General features: G+C 42.9%; 1 protein-coding gene across 1 annotated transcript in view; it reads left to right on the top strand.

The window, feature by feature from the left end:
* Positions 1–18,232, top strand: part of prom2 (prominin 2) — an 89,399-nt gene that overhangs the window by 6,818 nt on the left and 64,349 nt on the right. Inside the window, exons 2-3 of the mRNA XM_072557224.1 lie at positions 4,021–4,196; positions 8,134–8,549. Coding sequence (XP_072413325.1) covers positions 8,306–8,549 — 244 coding nt within the window. The 5' untranslated portion in view covers positions 4,021–4,196; positions 8,134–8,305. The remainder of the gene's footprint in view (positions 1–4,020; positions 4,197–8,133; positions 8,550–18,232) is intronic.

Below are 18,232 nucleotides of genomic sequence, written 5' to 3'. Positions count from 1 at the left end.
CTTGTCCCTCTTTCAGCCAAGGCCTGGTAAACTCAATGATGCCATACTTCCAAGTACTAACCAAAGCTCTAGACTCATCTACTTCGTCTAATTTATTTCTCACATTGAACTACATACATTTCAGGCCCACCTCCCCTGCTCTTTTTAACAGTGTTTCCCTGCCTGTTCTTAGTAACATTTACCTTGGTTTCTACCTCTCCCTCAAATTCTGCTTCATCTGCCATACTCCTCTGGTTCTCATCCCCCTCCCACACTCCCAAGTCACTCTAACAAGTAACTCCCCAGGAGATCAGTCCCAGTCCTGCACAGATGTAACCCATCCAGTTTGTCCAGGTCCCCCTCCTCTCCCAGAACTGGTCCCAGTGCCCCTCAAATCTGAAACCATCCCCGTCACAGCATCTTTTAAGCCACATGTTCATCCTATACATCCTTCCCCTTGCTAAGGGACAGAGGGTGGTGGTAAATGTTGCGTTTTGAACTGGAGGCCTGTGACCAACAGTCTGCCACAAGGATTGGTGTGGGTCCACTGCTTTTTGACATGTACATAAATGATGTGGATGACAATATGGGAGGCATGGGTAGTAAGTTTGCAGATGACACCAAAATTGATGGTGTGGTGGAAAGTGAAGAAATTTACCTCAGAGTACAATAGGACCTTGATCAGATGGACAAATGGGTCAAGGAATGGCAGATGGAGCTGAAAATGTGTTGCTGGAAAAACGCAGCAGGTCAGGAAGCATCCAAGGAGCAGGAGAATCGATGTTTCGGGCATAAGCCCTTCTTCAGGAATGAGGAAAGTGTGTCCAGCAGGCTAAGATAAAAGGTAGGGAGGAGGGACGGGGGAGGGGCGTTGGAAATGCGATAGGTGGAAGGAGGTCAAGGTGAGGGTGATAGGCTGGGGGGGGGGGGCAGAGAGGTCAGGAAGAAGATTGCAGGTTAGGAAGGTGGTGCTGAGTTTGAGGGATTTGACTGAGACAAGGTGGGGGGAGGGGAAATGAGGAAACTGGAGAAATCTGAGTTCATCCCTTGTGGTTGGAGGGTTCCTAGGGGGAAGATGAGGTGCTCTTCCTCCAACCGTTGTGTTGCCATGGTCTGGCGATGGAGGAGTCCAAGGACCTGCATGTCCTTGATGGAGTGGGAGGGGGAGTTGAAGTGTTGAGCCACGGGGTGGCTGGGTTGGTTGGTCCGGGTGTCCCAGAGGTGTTCTCTGAAATGTTCCGCAAGTAGGCGCCATGTCTCCCCAATATAGAGGAGGCCACATTAGGTGCAGCGGATGCAATAAATGATGTGTGTGGAGGTGCAGTCTGAATTTGTGGCGGATATGGAAGTATCCCTTGGGGCCTTGGAGGGAAGTAAGGGGGGAGGGGTGGGCGCACGTTTTGCATTTCTTGCGGTTGCGGGGGAAGGTGCCGGGAGTGGAGGTTGGGTTGGTGGGGGGTGTGGACCTGACGAGGGAGTCACGGAGGGAGTGGTCTTTTCGGAACGCTGATAGGGGAGGGGAGGGAAATATATCCCTGGTGGTGGGGTCCGTTTGGAGGTGGTGGAAATGATGGTGGATGATATGCTGTTTATGGAGGTTGGTGGGGTGGTAGGTGAGGACCTGTGGGGTTCTGTCCTGGTGGTGGTTGGAGGGGCGGGGCTCAAGGGCGGAGGAGCGGGAAGTGGAGGAGATGTGGTGGAGGGCATCGAAGATCACGTCTGGGGGGAAATTGTGGTCTTTGAAGAAGGAGGCCATCTGGGTTGTACGGTATTGGAACTGGTCCTCCTGAGAGCAGATGCGGCGGAGACGAAGGAATTGGGAATATGGGATGGGATGCCTACTTGCGGAAAGTTTCAGACAACACCTCTGGGACACCCGGACCAACCAACCCAACCACCCCGTGGCTCAACACTTCAACTCCCCCTCTCACTCCACCAAGAACATGCAGGTCCTTGGACTCCTCCATCGCCAGACCATAGCAACACGATGGTTGGAGGAAGAGCGCCTCATCTTCCGCCTAGGAACCCTCCAACCACAAGGGATGAACTCAGATTTCTCCAGTTTCCTCATTTCCCCTCCCCCCACCTTGTCTCAGTCAAATCCCTCGAACTCAGCACCGCCTTCCTAACCTGCAATCTTCTTCCTGACCTCTCCGACCCCACCCCACTCCGGCCTATCACCCTCACCTTGACCTCCTTCCACCTATTGCAACTCCAACACCCCTCCCCCAAGTCCCTCCTCCCTACCTTTTATCTTAGCCTGCTGGACACACTTTCCTCATTCCTGAAGAAGGGCTTATGCCCGAAACATCGATTCTCCTGTTCCTTGGATGCTGCCTGACCTGCTGCGTTTTTCCAGCAACACATTTTCAGCTTTGATCTCCAGCATCTGCAGTCCTCACTTTCTCCTCAAATGGCAGATGGAGTTAACTTAGATAAATATGAGGTGCTACATTTTGGTGGGGCAAATCAGGGCAGGCCTCATACAGTTAACAGGAAGGTCCTAAGGAGTGTTGCCAAAAAAAGAGATTGTGCAGTGTAGGTTTATAGTCCCTTAAAAGCGGATTTACAGAAAGACAAGATAGTGAAGGCAGCATTTGGTACACTTGCTTTTATTGGTCAGTGCATTGAATATAGGAGTTGGGAAATCATGTTGTGGCTGTATGGTCATTGGTGAAGCCATTTTTGGAATATTACATTCAGTTCTGGTCTCCCTGCTACAGGAAGGATGTTGTGAAATTTGAAAATGTTCAGAAAAGATTTACAAGGACATTGCCAGGGTTGGAGTGTTTTTGCTGTTGGGAGAGACTGAATAGATTGGGGCTGTTTTCCTTGGAGTGTCAGAACTTGAGGCGTGACCTTATAGAGGTTTATAAAATCAGGAATGACATGGATAGGGTAAATGGGTGGGGCCTTATCCCTGGAGTGGGGAAGTCCAAAACCAGAGGGCAAAACTGGGAGAGTCTAGGATCAAAGGACACATTCTCAGAATAAAGGGGTGCCAATTTAAGATTGAGAAAAGGAGAAATTTCTTCTCTCAGAGAATTATGAAGTTTTGGAACTTTTGCCACAAAGAACTGTGGGAACAAGTCTTTGTATACATAAAGAGTGGTGCTGGAAAAGCACAGCAGGCCAGGCAGCATCCGAGGAGCAGGGAAATCGACTTTTCGGGCAAAAGCCCTTCATCAGAAATTCCTCCTCGGATGCTGCCTGACCTGCTGTGCTTTTCCAGCACCACTCTAATCTAGAGTCTGCAGCATCTGCAGTCCCCACTTTGCATTTGTATACATAAGGATAGGATAAATCAATTCTTGATCAGCTGGGGAATCAGGGGCTATGGGAAAAACACAGGAAAGTGGACAAGTTGGATCAGCCATGTTATATTGAATAGTAGAGCAGATTTGATGAACTGTTTGCCCTACTCCTGTTCCTATTGACCTAGAAAGATAGATAACTTCAGGGAAATTAGGGGTTGGCAACACACGCCGGACTTGCCAGTGACTCCAATATCGCAAGGAAGAATTTTAGAAAGCAAATCAGTTAAACGCGATTGAGTTTCAACGAGGCAAGAAACAATGTAAGAAATTGTTTTCGTGCTGGAGGAGACTGTTATAGTGAATGTGGGTGTGGTCACCTGATCACAGGAAGGATATTCTCGCCCCGGGAGGCTCTCAACCCTGACTACATAAAGCATTCAGAGCTTAAGTTATGGAAAGGTAGTTCCATTTGATCTGCCTCATGTCGGGAACGGGGAAAGTATGTTCAGTTCTTCCTGATAATGAAAAGGTCTCAGAAACGCGTTTCCTGATTGTGAGAGTGGAAAAACGGTTGGTGGAAATCGCAATGAAACTCTGAAGTTAGAAAGTTACTTATTAAAATGCCACATTGAGAGGAAGGATCTTTCAATTTTCTCCCATAGTTTAATAATTTTCAAAGGAAAGCATATAAAGGGATGGCTTTGAGTACAAATTAATCCGTCTCCAATTTGTAAAATTGCTTCATGCACTCAGGCTGTTGACCAATAACTTCCTTTGTATCTAGGTTAACAATCTCACTCATTTGAAAAGTTGTGGATTTGTGTAAACCAACGATAGCAGAGTGGATACTGAAAGTAAAGAAAATCCAAGGAAAATACCAAAGATTGGGATTGAACACAAGGAAAATGAATAACCAAGTCCAAGTCCAAATGATGTGATGAAGCTGGAAAGAAAGAACAGGTAATCCCAGCCTTTCAAATTGAACTATTTAATTCTAATAAATGATCAATGTAATCACAATCGCTTCTTTGTGCATATTATTGCTGTGGTTGGGAAATAATGATTTAAATAGCTATTTTAACCTCATCCCTCCCAGACGGTGTGGTGCGGGGAGGATGGGGATGTTGAGATGACAGAGACAGGTGTTTGAAGTAGCAGCAGTGGTGAGATGATGGGACTGGGCTCTCGCGAGAATAGAATGAGGATATTCAGCCCCTCACTTAACCATTCAATTCAGATGATGCATTTGTTTAGTCCATTTTAGTTTTTAATTTCACATCCTTTAATATTGTGACCTCGCCAAAGACCATCAGATTTCAATTTGAAATTAATTAATTGAGCTGCTTAATGTGGATGGGTCTTACTTCCAAACTCCTAACACCCTTTGTGTGAATATACGCTTTTCACACTTCTGCCTGTGGCCTAGATTTGAATGTTCGGGTTTTGTTTCCCTGACCTGGACTCCCCCCCCCCCCCAAATACTGCCCTACCTTGGTCACATCCAACAGCAGAGGACATTCCTCTGTCCTGCATTTCCATCATGTTTTCCATTGCCTGCAATTTACACACTCATTCCTCTCCCACTGCTGTTAGACCTGACTATCACAGGACTATCATGGTTGAGTTATTAAATATATTCAAGGCTGAGATAGACACATTTCTAATCATTAGGGAATCGAGGGTTATAGGGATAAGGCAGGAAAGTGCCTCCTTCTACTACTCCTTGGTCTTATCTCTAACCACCCCATCCACTCTAGATCCAAACACTCTGCTACCTTTGGGACCTTAATCCCATCTACATCACCATTGGACTCAAATCCCTATCATCCAGCATACACTTGGCACCTTACTTAACTGGCATCCTACCCCTTTGCACTCCTCTCCTTACTACCTAGTACTTTACCCATCTGGCATCCTATCCCACACCCACCTGGCACCAAACCTGCCTGGTATGCTACCCTCCCAGCATCCGATCATCACAGTGACCTATATCGTTACCTCTACATAGATAAGAGGTTAATTAAAATCAAAGTGGCTGTCTATGATGGTGGACCTTTAAGTTACATAATACAGCAGCTGATTGCTGTGACAAAGGAGCATATGCCCTGATTGTGCTGCATGACAAGGAACCAGTCAGAATGAAAGTACAATTCCGCATTTCTGAAAGAGCCCTGATTGGCCCTCCTGTCAGAAATATGGGGCTTTTTCATTTTAGTTATGAAAAAGAGAGGAGCGACAATCAGCATGTGATTGCTATTCCTTGGAAAATCCAACCCTAAATATTTCCTTGGGGTATGAGATCACCTCTGGTCTGTCAAGGATCCCATGAACTGCCCACCATCTTTCCCCCAAATCCCAAGACACAGACTAGTTGTTTACCCCTCTGTTCTTTCCTGCTAACCCTACCATTAATTTAGGTCCTCTGCAACATAGTTGTAATGGTGACTTGCTGTGATAGAACTGGACTTTATATGTCTCTTTAAGGTCACTGTTGTGTATGGCCTGAATTATCAACATCCAAGATCAGAGACTAATTGCAAGAAATATTTCAGCAGATTTTCTGTTGGATACCAGTCTCAAGCTTCGATCCTCAGGAGAGTCCATGATTTCAAGGCTATGAAAGCTGCATTCTTAGGATGCATCTTACTCAATGATGACAGGACACTAGAAAGCTCAGAGAAACAGTGTTTGTCCACAAATCCCTGAATGTGGCCTGGCAGGTTAAGAGAGTAGTGAAGAAAGAATATGGACACTTGCCTTTATAGTTAATGCATAGACTATAAGAGTGGTGAGGTTACTTTGGAGCTGTACAGGGCTTTAGTTAGGTCACTGCTGGAATACTGTGTGCAGTTCTGATCACCCCCCTATAGGAAGGATGTGCTTGCCCTGGAGGGGGCACGGTGGCACAGTGGTTAGCACTGCTGCCTCACAGCACCAGGGTCCTGGGTTCGATTCCAGCCTCAGGCGACTCTCTGTGTGGAGTTTGCACATTCTTCCCGTGTCTGCGTGTCTTCCCGTGTCTGCGTGGGTTTCCTCCGGGTGCTCTGGTTTCCTCCCACACTCCAAAGATGTGCAGGTCAGGTGAATTGGCCTTGCGAAATTGCCCGTAGTGTTAGGGGTATGGGTGGGTTGCGCTTCGGCGGGGCGGTGTGGACTTGTTGGGCCGAAGGGCCTGTTTCCACACTGTAAGTAATCTAATCTAATCTAAAAAAAAAGGAGATTCACCAGGATGTTGCCTGGGATGGAACACTGTAGCAATGAAGAGAGGCTGGATTAGCTCAGATTGTTTTCTTCAGAGTAGAGAATGTTGATGGGGAACCTGACAGAGGTGTTTAACATTATGAGGAGCTTGGACAAGGTGAATAGAAAGCAGCTTTCCTCTTTAGTTGAAGAATCAATAACAAGGAGAAGTAATGGTAAAGCGAAAGGCAGAAGGTTTGGAGGGGATTTGAGGAAATCTTTCATCCAGAGATTGTTGGGGGTCTGAACTGCATGGTCTGGGAGGTAACGTCACAACCTTTTAAAAAGTACTTGGATAAGTGTCATAACATTCAAGGTTATTGGGTCCAATGCTGGAAAGTGAGATGAGTGTAGATTTAATGTAGCTTTGGTGGTATTGCCTTCGTGGGCCAAACATTTCTACTGTATGATTCAAAGAATTGGTAAGGCCAGCACTTATTCCCCATTCCTCATGGTCTTGAGAAAATTGTTATGGCCTTCTTTTTGTTTTGATATAACTGAGGGACTTCCAGGCACTTGAGCACACAGTAAATGGTTCACATTTATGGAAGAGCCAGGGTAAGAATGGGCTTTTTCCTTGTCGAAAGAATCTATTCAAACTGAATTCACCTTTTCACAAACTACCTTGATAAGATTTCATAGAATCCCTACAGTGTGGAAATAGGCCCTTAGGCCCAACAAGTCCACACCGACCCTCCGAGGAGTGACCCACCTCCCTATTCTATATTTATCCCTGACTAATGCATCTAGCCTGCACATCCACAAATACTATGGGCAATTTAGCATGGCCAATTCACCTAACCTGCACATCTTTGGATTGTGGGAGAAAACCGGAGGAAACCCATGCAGACACTGGGAGAATATGCAAATGCCACACAGACAGTCGCACAAGGCTGGGATCGAATCTGGGTCCCTGGCCCTGTGAGGCTGACCACTGAGCCACCATGCTGCCTGGACATGTTCTCTATCAAAGTCTCATGAACTGCAAGTCTAGTAACAGAAGCATTACACCACTGTAGCTTGTAGCAGCAAACAGCTTCCACTGAATTAGAATTGTTACAGTGCAGAAGGAGGCTATACCTTTCCTTAATATAGCTTAAATACCTTATTCATACACAGGTATTTCTTCTGCAAGACACTGTGTTCTTCTGCAATCCCACATTATATAAAAATCGTGCTTTAGAAACAGTGCTTCAGGTGTTGGCAATGTTATCGTGTTATAGCCAACACACGTTTTAAAATTTCGTGCTTTAGAAACAGTGTCCCCAATCTGTCAATTGCATTACAGTGAATTTACATTAATGAAATGCGAGTTAGAGCAGAACGACTTTATTATAATATTGACATTTGAATGGGAAGGTGAACAGAGGGATAGAAAGCATGCATGGGCAATAAGCAACGGGTCTAACTAAGGACTAGGAATCGGTGCAAGCTTGGTGGGCTGAAGGGCCTGTTCCTGTGCTCTACTATATTGTACTTATATGTAATATGGTATCCGAAGTCCTCTAGGTATGAGATTCATGATTTATGCATAATGATACTTCATAAATGGCAAATTATGAAGTTAGAGTCTTTAGATAATGAAGCATCATATCTAAGTAAAGAAACAGAAAGCAAAATGCAAAGTTAATAACACATTTCAACTTTTTGTTCTTAGCACAACGACATATCAATAAAGTGTGGATCTGACCTAAGAACCAAGGCTGCAGACATTGCCAAGAAATATTTCCATGTCTAAAAGCAAGAGTTCTTTAGTCACTTGAACTCCATTGTAAAGAGGAAAAGAGGAATCGAACTGGATCGCTGCCAAATATTTTTCTGTGTCTGCGATGGCTTTCCATTGGCGTATCACTAACTCCAGGCTGGCATTATTTATGTTTGTAAATTTCCTACCTTCCTACCTTCAATTGTCTTTGGCCATACAAAGCTGTTCCGGGAAGCAGAACAATTTTAAAAATGTCTCTGAAATTCAGTACAGCAGTAACATCTACCCAGTTTCTGGGACGATAATGGTTCTATACCGCATGGTGCACAACTTCCTTGATATGGTTCAACCAAATCCCTTTCCATCAGGTGAGAAGCCTCTATTTTTACTAATAGGAGTACTACGTACAAACATATGATTTAGGCTATTTAGCCACTTGATCCTGCTCTTCCATTCAATAAGATTCATGGTTGATCTGATTGTGACCTTAACTTCACATTCCAGCCGAACTGCATAAACCACTGATTTCTTATCAAGAACTGATCTACCACTACTTTAAATGTCTTCAATGATCTCATCTCCATGCTGTCTGGAGAAGATAGTTCCAAATCTCAAATTTCTGAAGGAAAGTATTTCTCCTCATCACTGTCTACAGTGGAAAAACCCTAATTGTTAAATGGTGTTCCCTAGTTCTAGTCTCTTCCACAAAATTAAATATCCTTTCAGCACCCATCCTGTCAATTACCTTAGGATTTTATATATTTCAATTAGATCACATTGCATGCTGTGAATGGATGTAGACCCAACCTATTCACAATTTCTTCATGATGTAAGCCTTTCATTCCAGGAGGAGCTGTGTGAACATTTTCTCAAATGCTTCTAACACATTTATAGCTTTTTTCACTCCATATGTGGTCTCACCAAGGGCCCTTTATGGCTTTAATAAAACTTGACTACTTTTATTTTCCATTAACCCTGCAACAAGCATCAAAATGCCATTTGCCTTTTTTAATCACTTGCTGTACTGCATACTAACGTTTTGTGATTCATGCCCCAGGACACCCAGATCCCTCTATAGTTCAGAGTTCTGCAATCACTCGCTGTTTAAATAATACAGCATTTGTCACATTGTCACATAACCAGTTTACTCATTTAACCCATCTATATCCTTTTTGAAGACTCCTTAATGTCCCCTTCACAACTTATTTTTGTACCTATCTCAGTGTCATCAGCAAGTTTAGGATGCAAACATTTCGTCCCATCATCCAAGTCATTGCTATAAGTTATAAATAGTTGAGGCCCCAACATTGGTCTCTGTGGCACACTATTCATCATATTTTGTGTAGTAATCTTTAATGTGGAACTCTGTCAAATGCCTTCTAGAAATCTAAGTACAATATACTCACTAGGGGTTGGTACACCCCCATGGCCCACCGTGGCAACTGGTGAAATTTAAAAGGAGGGCCTTGTGGGACACAGGTAGTGTTTGTATCTCTGGGTCAGATTCAAGTCCCACCTCAGGATTTGATAGACAAAGAAGTGCATCATAATATTGTCGTAAAAACCCATCTGGTTCACTAATGTTCTTTGGGGAAGGAAACCGCCATCCTTACCTGGAGTGGCCAATATATGACTCTTAAATTAGGGATGGGCAATAAATGCTGGCCTAGGCAGTTATACCTTCATTTCGTGAATTAATTAAAAAAAAACAGGTCCAAACATGTTGATGAAAAAAAATTAGAGGGAGGGAATAGGTGAGACTGAGGATTAGAGCGGTGTAGCTGTCCAGTTAATAAATTTCATTATGAGGAAAACTTGTCTTAAGGTCCAATTCATCAACAGATTTAAATTTGAATTAACATCGGTTGTTCAAGATTAAGATTGGAAATTAAGAATTTCTTTCAGACAGAAGGTTGCATTTTGAATTACCTTTGAGAAGAATAGCACAAAGTGTAACACTTTTTGAATTGTCAGCAATGTTCCATGAAGCTGCACCTTATGACTAATACAAAAAGGAAGTAGACATAAAGACGTGATTTATAATTTTATCAAAAGAGAAAAAAGGCTTGGTCTTGGCTCTGCGTCATCGACAGGTCGGAGAGGTGGATTGGACAGTTTTCAATGTCCCCCTCCTGTCCATAAAAGGGGATTTTAATGCCTACTCTTACTTTCTTTTCTCATTTTAATAATAGACAGTGGCACATTTAATGGTAAACCACAGCAAATAAACCAACATGGATTTACCTATTGCATTAAAACTAACAAGGGGGCTTCATCACAGCTATGTATACATGCATCCAAGAAAGAAACTAAAGAGAAAGGAAAGGAGAGAAGTTTCAAAATACAAATTACTTAAAATTAAATATATCAGGACTAGTTTGTGTGAATTAGAGATCAAAAAGTCAGTGTCCAGTTGAAATTCCTTTAGTAGGCCGAGCATAGAAGTTTTGTTCATTGGAACTCCATCTGAATTCATGTTATAAATGTGTCATAGACATAGCCACAGATTGTTTCATTTCGGGTTTCTTTCCAGAAGTCAAATTTGTGAGATTTTGAGTTCAGAGGAAGGCTGTTAGCTATAAGCCTGGTGCTGCTTACTTTTGGGTATTACTAATATACTGATCCAAAGTGCTTCAAACAAACCTGCGGTTTCAGGTGAAGATGCTCAGCAAACAGGGTGGCTTTTCGTGTCCACTGAAGTGACACCATTTTTTTTAAAAAGCAGATAATGCTGAAGACATTTCCAGCACTTCAGGCAATAATGGATGTTGATAGCCTTTGTGTAAAACTGTGTGTGAAGTTGGTGGTTTGTCTTTGAGTTCCTGGCCAAATCAACACAAGAACGTCCATACAATACAAGCTGTGTCATATTATTTTGTCCTCTGCTAATTGCAGGTCAGGACTTCCCAGAAATTATATTCAACTGGCCTCATGTAATCAGTGGCATCCATTTTCCAAATCCAGCAAAGTTTCTATTTTAAAGAGAAAGAAAACAAATATCAGCTAAGTGTCAATTTTGGTGAATTTCACAGAGTGCTTCCTTCCTTGAGTTTTGGTAAATTATTTCATAAAATTCTCCACACTCACCTCATTATGTATGCTCCATGAGAAGAATGAGGGGGGATTCTTATGGAAACATATAAAAATATGAAAGGAATAGATAAGATAGAAAGGGGGGGGCTGTTCCCACTGGCAGGTGAAAGTAGAACTAAGGGGCAGAGCCTCAAAATATGGGGGAGCAGATTTAGGACCGAGTTGAGGAGGAACGTCTTCAAACAGAAGCTTGTGAATCTGTGGAATTCCCTGCCCAGTGAACCAGTTGAGGTTTCCTTGTTGAATGTTTTTAAGGTAATGGTGGATAAATGTTTGAAAAGTAAAGGAATTAAGGGTTAAAGTAAGTGGAGGGTAAGTGGAACTGAGTCCACGAGAAGATCAGCTGTGATTTTATTGAATGGCGGAGCATGCTTGAAGGGCCAGATCTCCTGCTCCTAGTTCTTATGTATGGGTCCCCACTTACACAACCGTGTGCACAATGACTAAGTTGCTTGCCACTGCTCCGACCTCTGGGACCAGCGCCATATTTAAAGTCCAGTTATGCACCAGGTCAAGTAACTCCAGCCAGTAGCCGTCCTAAGGCATTAGGGTTACACAGCTTCACGGTGCACAAAAAAAAAAGAAATATTTCTGAGGGCACATGGGTGACATGTTTATAGCAAGTACAAATTCATATTTGCAAACATGTTTTAAAAACAAAAACATATACGCCATACTATAGGAAGGATGTGGAGGCACTGGAACGGGTGCAAAGGAGGTTTACCAGGATGTTGCCTGGCATGGTAGGAAGATCGTATGAGGAAAGGCTGAGGCACTTGGGGCTGTTCTCATTGGAGAAAAGAAGGTTTAGGGGAGATTTGATAGAGGTGTACAAGATGATTAGGGGTTTAGATAGGGTTGACAGTGAGAACCTTTTTCCGCGTATAGAGTCAGCTGTTACTAGGGGACACAGCTTTAAATTAAGGGGAGGTTGGTATAGGACAGATGTTAGGGGTAGATTCTTTACTCAGCAGGTTGTGAGTTCATGGAATGCCCTGCCAGTATCAGTGGTGGACTCTCCCTCTTTATGGTCATTCAAGCGGGCATTGGATAAGCATATGGAGGTTATTGGGCTGTGTAGGTTAGGTAGGCTTTGGTCGGTGCAACAGAGGGCCTGTACTGCGCTGTATTTTTCTATGTTCTATGTTCTATAAAACACTGTAGATGCTGACAATCTGAAATAAAAACAGAAAGTGATGGAGAAACTCTGCAGGTTTGGCAGCATCTGTGGAGAGAGAAACAGAGTCTCAATGAGGGCAGTGCTGCAACCCAGTCAGCAGGCTTCCCCAACATATCAGGCTTCCCCCAGTTACATGGTGCTAATGACTGTACACATTTTGGGTTAAGAATGCAACTTCATAATGCTGTAGACTTCAATGACAGAAAAGGCTTCCATTCCATTGAGGTACAAGTCACTGGTACCACATCTTAGAAGCTTGCACCAGGTATGCTGAATACTGCCATGCATCTATATCCTTGAGAACTCTCATGTTCTTTGATTTGTTTCAAGATCTAGATGCATTGAAATATTTACTGGGAAAGAAGAATAACATTATGCAACCATGGCTGATCATCCTATTGAGCAACTGCCTGACTGGGGAAAAACCTAGATACAATGCAGCATGTTCTTCAACCAGGGACATAGTGGAGCAGTTGATTAACATCATGAGGATGAAGTTCTAATGCTTGGATCGGTCTTGGGGGAACCTTGCAGTTCTGTCCAAACTACTTGAGTAAAAGTTGATCTTGTATAAAAGTTGACTTCCTATTTTTGACCAAATAATCTGGAATTTTCCATGTATCTCGAGTAAATGTCGACCCTAACAGATCAACATTTTTGAGTCAAAGTATTTCTCCTGTTCATAAATGTGAAGATGAGGAAATGAATTTTTTCATGCTTTAGTGTGTTTTAATGTACAGTTCACATCAATTTGGCACAAAAGGTTTAAGATGGATCAAGTCAGACTCAGGCAAAAGTCTCCCTTTGTGTGCAATTCAGCTGAGCTCAGTTCCCCTGTAGCACTCGCAGAATACAATCATATATCTAGTAGTGACTTTGAAGTTTTTTCATCATCTTGTGCAAAAATGCCCTTCAGAAAAAGCAAAATAAAAAGCAGTGTTTAATTTGAAAGTTATTGAAGTTACAGAGAAGACAATACCTGTGTAGCAGCAAGACGATTTTGTGTTTCGAAGGAACTTGAGAGAGACTGGGGAAAGATATTGAGCCAACTTCAGACAGTGCCAATATGAAAATGTGCCAACAGAGGTAAACCTAGCAAGTGGCCACAACTGGAGAAAACAGTTGCTGAGTGGGCACTTGAAAAATTGCCAAAATGGAAAATGTGTTAGTTGTGAAGCCATCCACATCCATGCACAAAACAAATCCGAGAAGGATGAAAATTTCGGATTTTAAGGCAAGTGCTGGACATTGCTCAAGGTGCACAAGACTCCGGGCAGATTGCACAAAAGCTGCCTCCTGATTTACAGTTAAGATATTACAGTTTCACTGGTTTGTAAATAGAAATTAGCAGAAGGAAGGCTATAAGTTATCATGCATTGAAAACATGGATGAAATGCCTATTACTCTTGACATGCTGGAGAATCAAACCATGAATCAAAAAGGAGAAAAAACAGTATTGGTGAAAACCATTGGCTGTGGGAAGAGTAGGGAGAAAAAGTGAGGACTGCAGGTGCTGCAGATCAGAGTCAAAAAGTGTGTTGCTGGAAAAGTACAGCTGGTCAGGCAGCATCCAAGGAGCAGGAGAGTCAACGTTGAGCATAAGCTCTTCATCAGGAATGTGGGGGAGGCCCAAGGGGGCTGAGAATGTGATAGGTAGATGGAGGTGGGGTGGGGTGATGGTGATAGGGTGGAGTGGATAGGTGGGAAGGAAAATGGACAGGTAGGACAGTTCAAGAGGGTAGTGCTGAATTGGATGGTTGGATCTGGGATAAGGTTGGAGGAATGGAGATGAGGAAACTGGTGAAATCAACATTAATCCCGTGTGGTTGGAGGATCCCAAGGCAGATGATGAGGCGTTCTTCCTCCAGGCGTTTGGTGGCTAGAATCTGGTGGTGGAAGTTTACTTTAGTTCTTTCTTGTATTGCTGATGGCACATGTTAAAACTGGTGGCTGTTTTTAAAGAGAAAAACTTTGTCAAAGGAGAAATTTCCAAAAGGAGTTGTCATCCATATGCATCCACACGGCTGGATGGATGAAGGCGGATGTAGAAAATGGAAAAAGGAAGTTTGGAATTTACGACCAGATGGATGAATACATTGGACGTTACAGAGGATGAATATCTATGGGATGACATAGATGAAGAAGAGAAAGTGGATGACGTGCTCCCTCTAACTACAGACAGCGTAGATGAAGAGGATCCATACGATGAATCATTCATCCTGCTGATTAAGAAGCTTTATTCTGTGGTGAAGATGTTGAACAGTGTAATTTTGCAGGGTTTTAATGAACTTTTGTATTTTAAGATGTGCCATGTAATTGTACTTTAAAAGCTACATTATATTTCTACTTCACTTTTTGCATGTATAAATAGAAAAAGGTTACTCATTAATTTTTGTTTCTATTGTCTTTATCTGGTAATTACTGTAATTCATTTTTTTTCTTTATTTGTTTAGAGATCAATTGGGTTTCTGTTAATGATATGATATTTTGGGCTGTAGCCTGAATTTTAACCCCTCGAAATCACTATCCATGTAATAGTCGACCCCATAAATTTAACCTTTAAAAAGAGTCTAAAATATTCAACATTTACATGAGTATAAATGCCTCCTAATCCTATGCTGTGTTCTGCACAGTTGAAGCAGGTTAAGTGAGGATACAATGGACTGTGAAGAGCTAGGACAGCACCAACCACCTTCTCAGAAGAAAGAGGAGAACATTCAGTGAGAAGAACATCAACTTCAGCATGACTGAGCAATGCAGCATTAGGCACAATAAGCCAAACAATTGAGACCCACATCCAATAGAGTTGGTCGAAAGAACTGCGGATGCTGTAAATCAGAAACCTTGAGGAAGGGTCACTTGACCCGAAACGTTAACTCTGATTTTTCTCTACAGATGCTGCTAGACTTGCTGAGCTTTTTCAGCAATTTCTGCTTTTGTTTCCAATAGATTTGAGTTAGGCTGGGCCTTGGGAGTCATAGAGATGTACAGCATGGAAACAGACCCTTTGGTCCAACTCGTCCATGCTGACCAGATATCCCAATCTAATCTAGTCACATTTGCCAGCACCTGGCCCATATCCCCATTCCGGTTCAGATACCCATTCAGATGCCTTTAAATGCTGTAATTGTACCAGCCTCCACCACTTCCTCTGGCAGCTCATTCCATACACATACCACCCTCTGTGTGATAAGGCTGCCCCTTGGGACCCTTATAAATCTTTCCCCTCTCACCCTAAACCCTCTAGTTCTGGACTCCCCTACCCCAGTGAAAAGACCTTGTCTATTTACCCTATCCATGCCCCTCATGATTTTATAAACCTCTTTAAAGGTCACCCCTCAGCCTCTGACGCTCTAGGGAGAATAGCCCTAGCCTATTCAATCTCTCCCTGTTGCTCAAATCCTCCAAACCAAGGAACAGCTTTGTAAATCTTTTCTGAACCCTTTCAAGTTTCACAACAAAGAGTAATTGTGAGCAAGATAATTGAAAATTGGATGGGAACCAGACCAGGAGTACCCATAAAAGTCCTAGTTGAAAGTGAGCGAGATTTTGCTAATGATTAAATTAGAGATATGTGTAAGAATTATAAGCATTGAGGAAATAAACATGGCAATGGAAAATTACTTTCATAAATGGAGCTCATGACAGAAATCACACAGAGAGACGAGTTGCTTCATAAACACTTAGTAATCCAACCAAGTTGTAAATTAACACCTGCCTGATTACCCATAGCAAATGGAGAAGGGGAGAGGCGGGGGTGTGATTAGTGCAACGCTGTGACTGAATATGGATAGTGATACCAGATGACCACTACAAAAGTGGCACATTATTAGAGTCACATATATGCTAGAAGGGGACAGTGAATGGAGAGATGCTCTTTGTATGGGGAAAGTAAGAAAAGCTATTGAGGTGGCATGATGGTTCAGTGTTTAGCACTACTACTTCACAGTGCTAGGGTCCTAGGTTCAATTCCAGCCTCAGGTGACAGTCTGTGTGGAGTTTGCATGTTCTCCCCATGTTTGTGTGATTTTTCTCCAGGTGCTCCGGTTTCTTCCCACTATCCAAAAGGTGTGGAGGTTAGGTGAAGTGGCCTTGCTAAATTGCCCCATAGTGTTCAGGGATCTGTAGGTTAGGTGCACTAATCAGGAAAAATGTAGCGTAATAGGGGAGGAAAATAGGTCTGGGTGGGTTACTCTTAAGAGGGTCAGTGTGGACTTGTTGGGTCTAATGGTCTGTTTCCACACTGTAGGAATCCTATGAACCTGCACCTGAGATTATGTGTTAATCAATATGAATTCTGTATTCTTGCAAAATGGAAAGTTTCAAAAAGGACGTATTTATGAAATCATCTACAGTAAATAAGTTATATATATGAACCAAGTGTCTTTGCTCAGTGGTGGGGAAGTTATTAGAAATAATTCTGAAGACCAGAACGTGTGTGTACTTGGAGACACATGGATCAATCGGGGCTAGTCAACATGGATTTTTTCAAATGAAGGTCGTGTTTGTCAAATTTGATCAAATGTTTTGAGGGGTAACCAGGAGTGTTGATGAGGGTAATGCATCTGATGTGGTCTACATGGACTTTACCAAGGTTTTTGATAAGATCCCACATGGCAAACTAGTCAGGAAAGTAACAGAGTTTGGGGTCCAAGGCAAAATGACACAATGGATCCAAAATTGGCTGAGAGACAGGAAGCAGAAAGTGATGGTAAGAGGGGCTGTTCCTGTGACTGGAATTTTATTTCCAATGGGATTCTGCAGGATTCAACTCTGGGCCCTTGTTGTTTGTGGTGTACATTAATGATTTTGAATTAAAGTGCAGGGGGGTATGATCAAGAGATTTGTGGATGATATGAAAATTGGTACAGTGGTAAATAGTAACGAGAAGAGCTTCTAGGAGGATATAAATATTTTCATTTGGTGGTTAGAACAGTGTCAAGTGGAATTCAACCTGGTAAAGTGTGAGATAACGCACTTCAGGAATGCTAATAAAACAAGGAATTATGCTATAAACGTTAAGACCCTGGAAAGTACTGAAGATTAGTATTATTTTCTGTCTCTCTCAACACAGTCACAGCTATCCCAGAACAGCTACAGAATGTGGAAAATTGCCCAAGCATTGCCTGTCTGCATACTGGAAAAGGTGTCAAGAATTGGCTAGTTCATTGGTCTAGGGGTCTGATACTTGTTTTGGGGTGAATTGCAAAACAACATGTAAGACATCCTGGGTTCAATTGCTGGCTGAGCCCTCATTTATGCCCACTTGGTTGTACAAATCTTGAATGAGCTTGTGGGGTCTTGTGCCACAGTTGTAGTCCCAACCTCTGAGCAAGGAGAGCCAGGTTCAAATCCCACCTGCTGCAGGGGTGTGTCATAATATCTCCAACCAGGTTAATTAGAAGTTATTTTTTAAAATGTCAAATCCAATCCAGCCAATTACTATCTTGCATGTTACTCTCCATTATCAGTAAAGTAATGGAAGGGGTCATCAACAGTGCTATCAAGCAGCACTTATTCAAAAGTAAACCTACTCACTGACACCGAAGGAGCTTATGTCAGACTTAGGTCCAAATGTCGAGAGAGAGTGTGAATGAATGAACTCCAGGGATGAGGCAGTAGTGGCTGCTCTTCATTCAATCAAGTTGGCAGCAAGGAGCTGTGTGGAGTTCAGGGGAAAACCTCTGTAGTATTTGGAGACATAACTGGCTCAGAGGAAAATGTTTCTGTTGTTGGAGGCCTTGGAATTACTCCCCTTTTTAAATGGTTGTTGAATTT

This window comes from Chiloscyllium punctatum, chromosome 38 (assembly GCF_047496795.1).
Source record: "Chiloscyllium punctatum isolate Juve2018m chromosome 38, sChiPun1.3, whole genome shotgun sequence".
NCBI lineage: Eukaryota > Metazoa > Chordata > Chondrichthyes > Orectolobiformes > Hemiscylliidae > Chiloscyllium > Chiloscyllium punctatum.
Note: the sequence above shows the minus strand (reverse complement) of the source record. Positions and strands in the feature narration are given on the sequence as shown.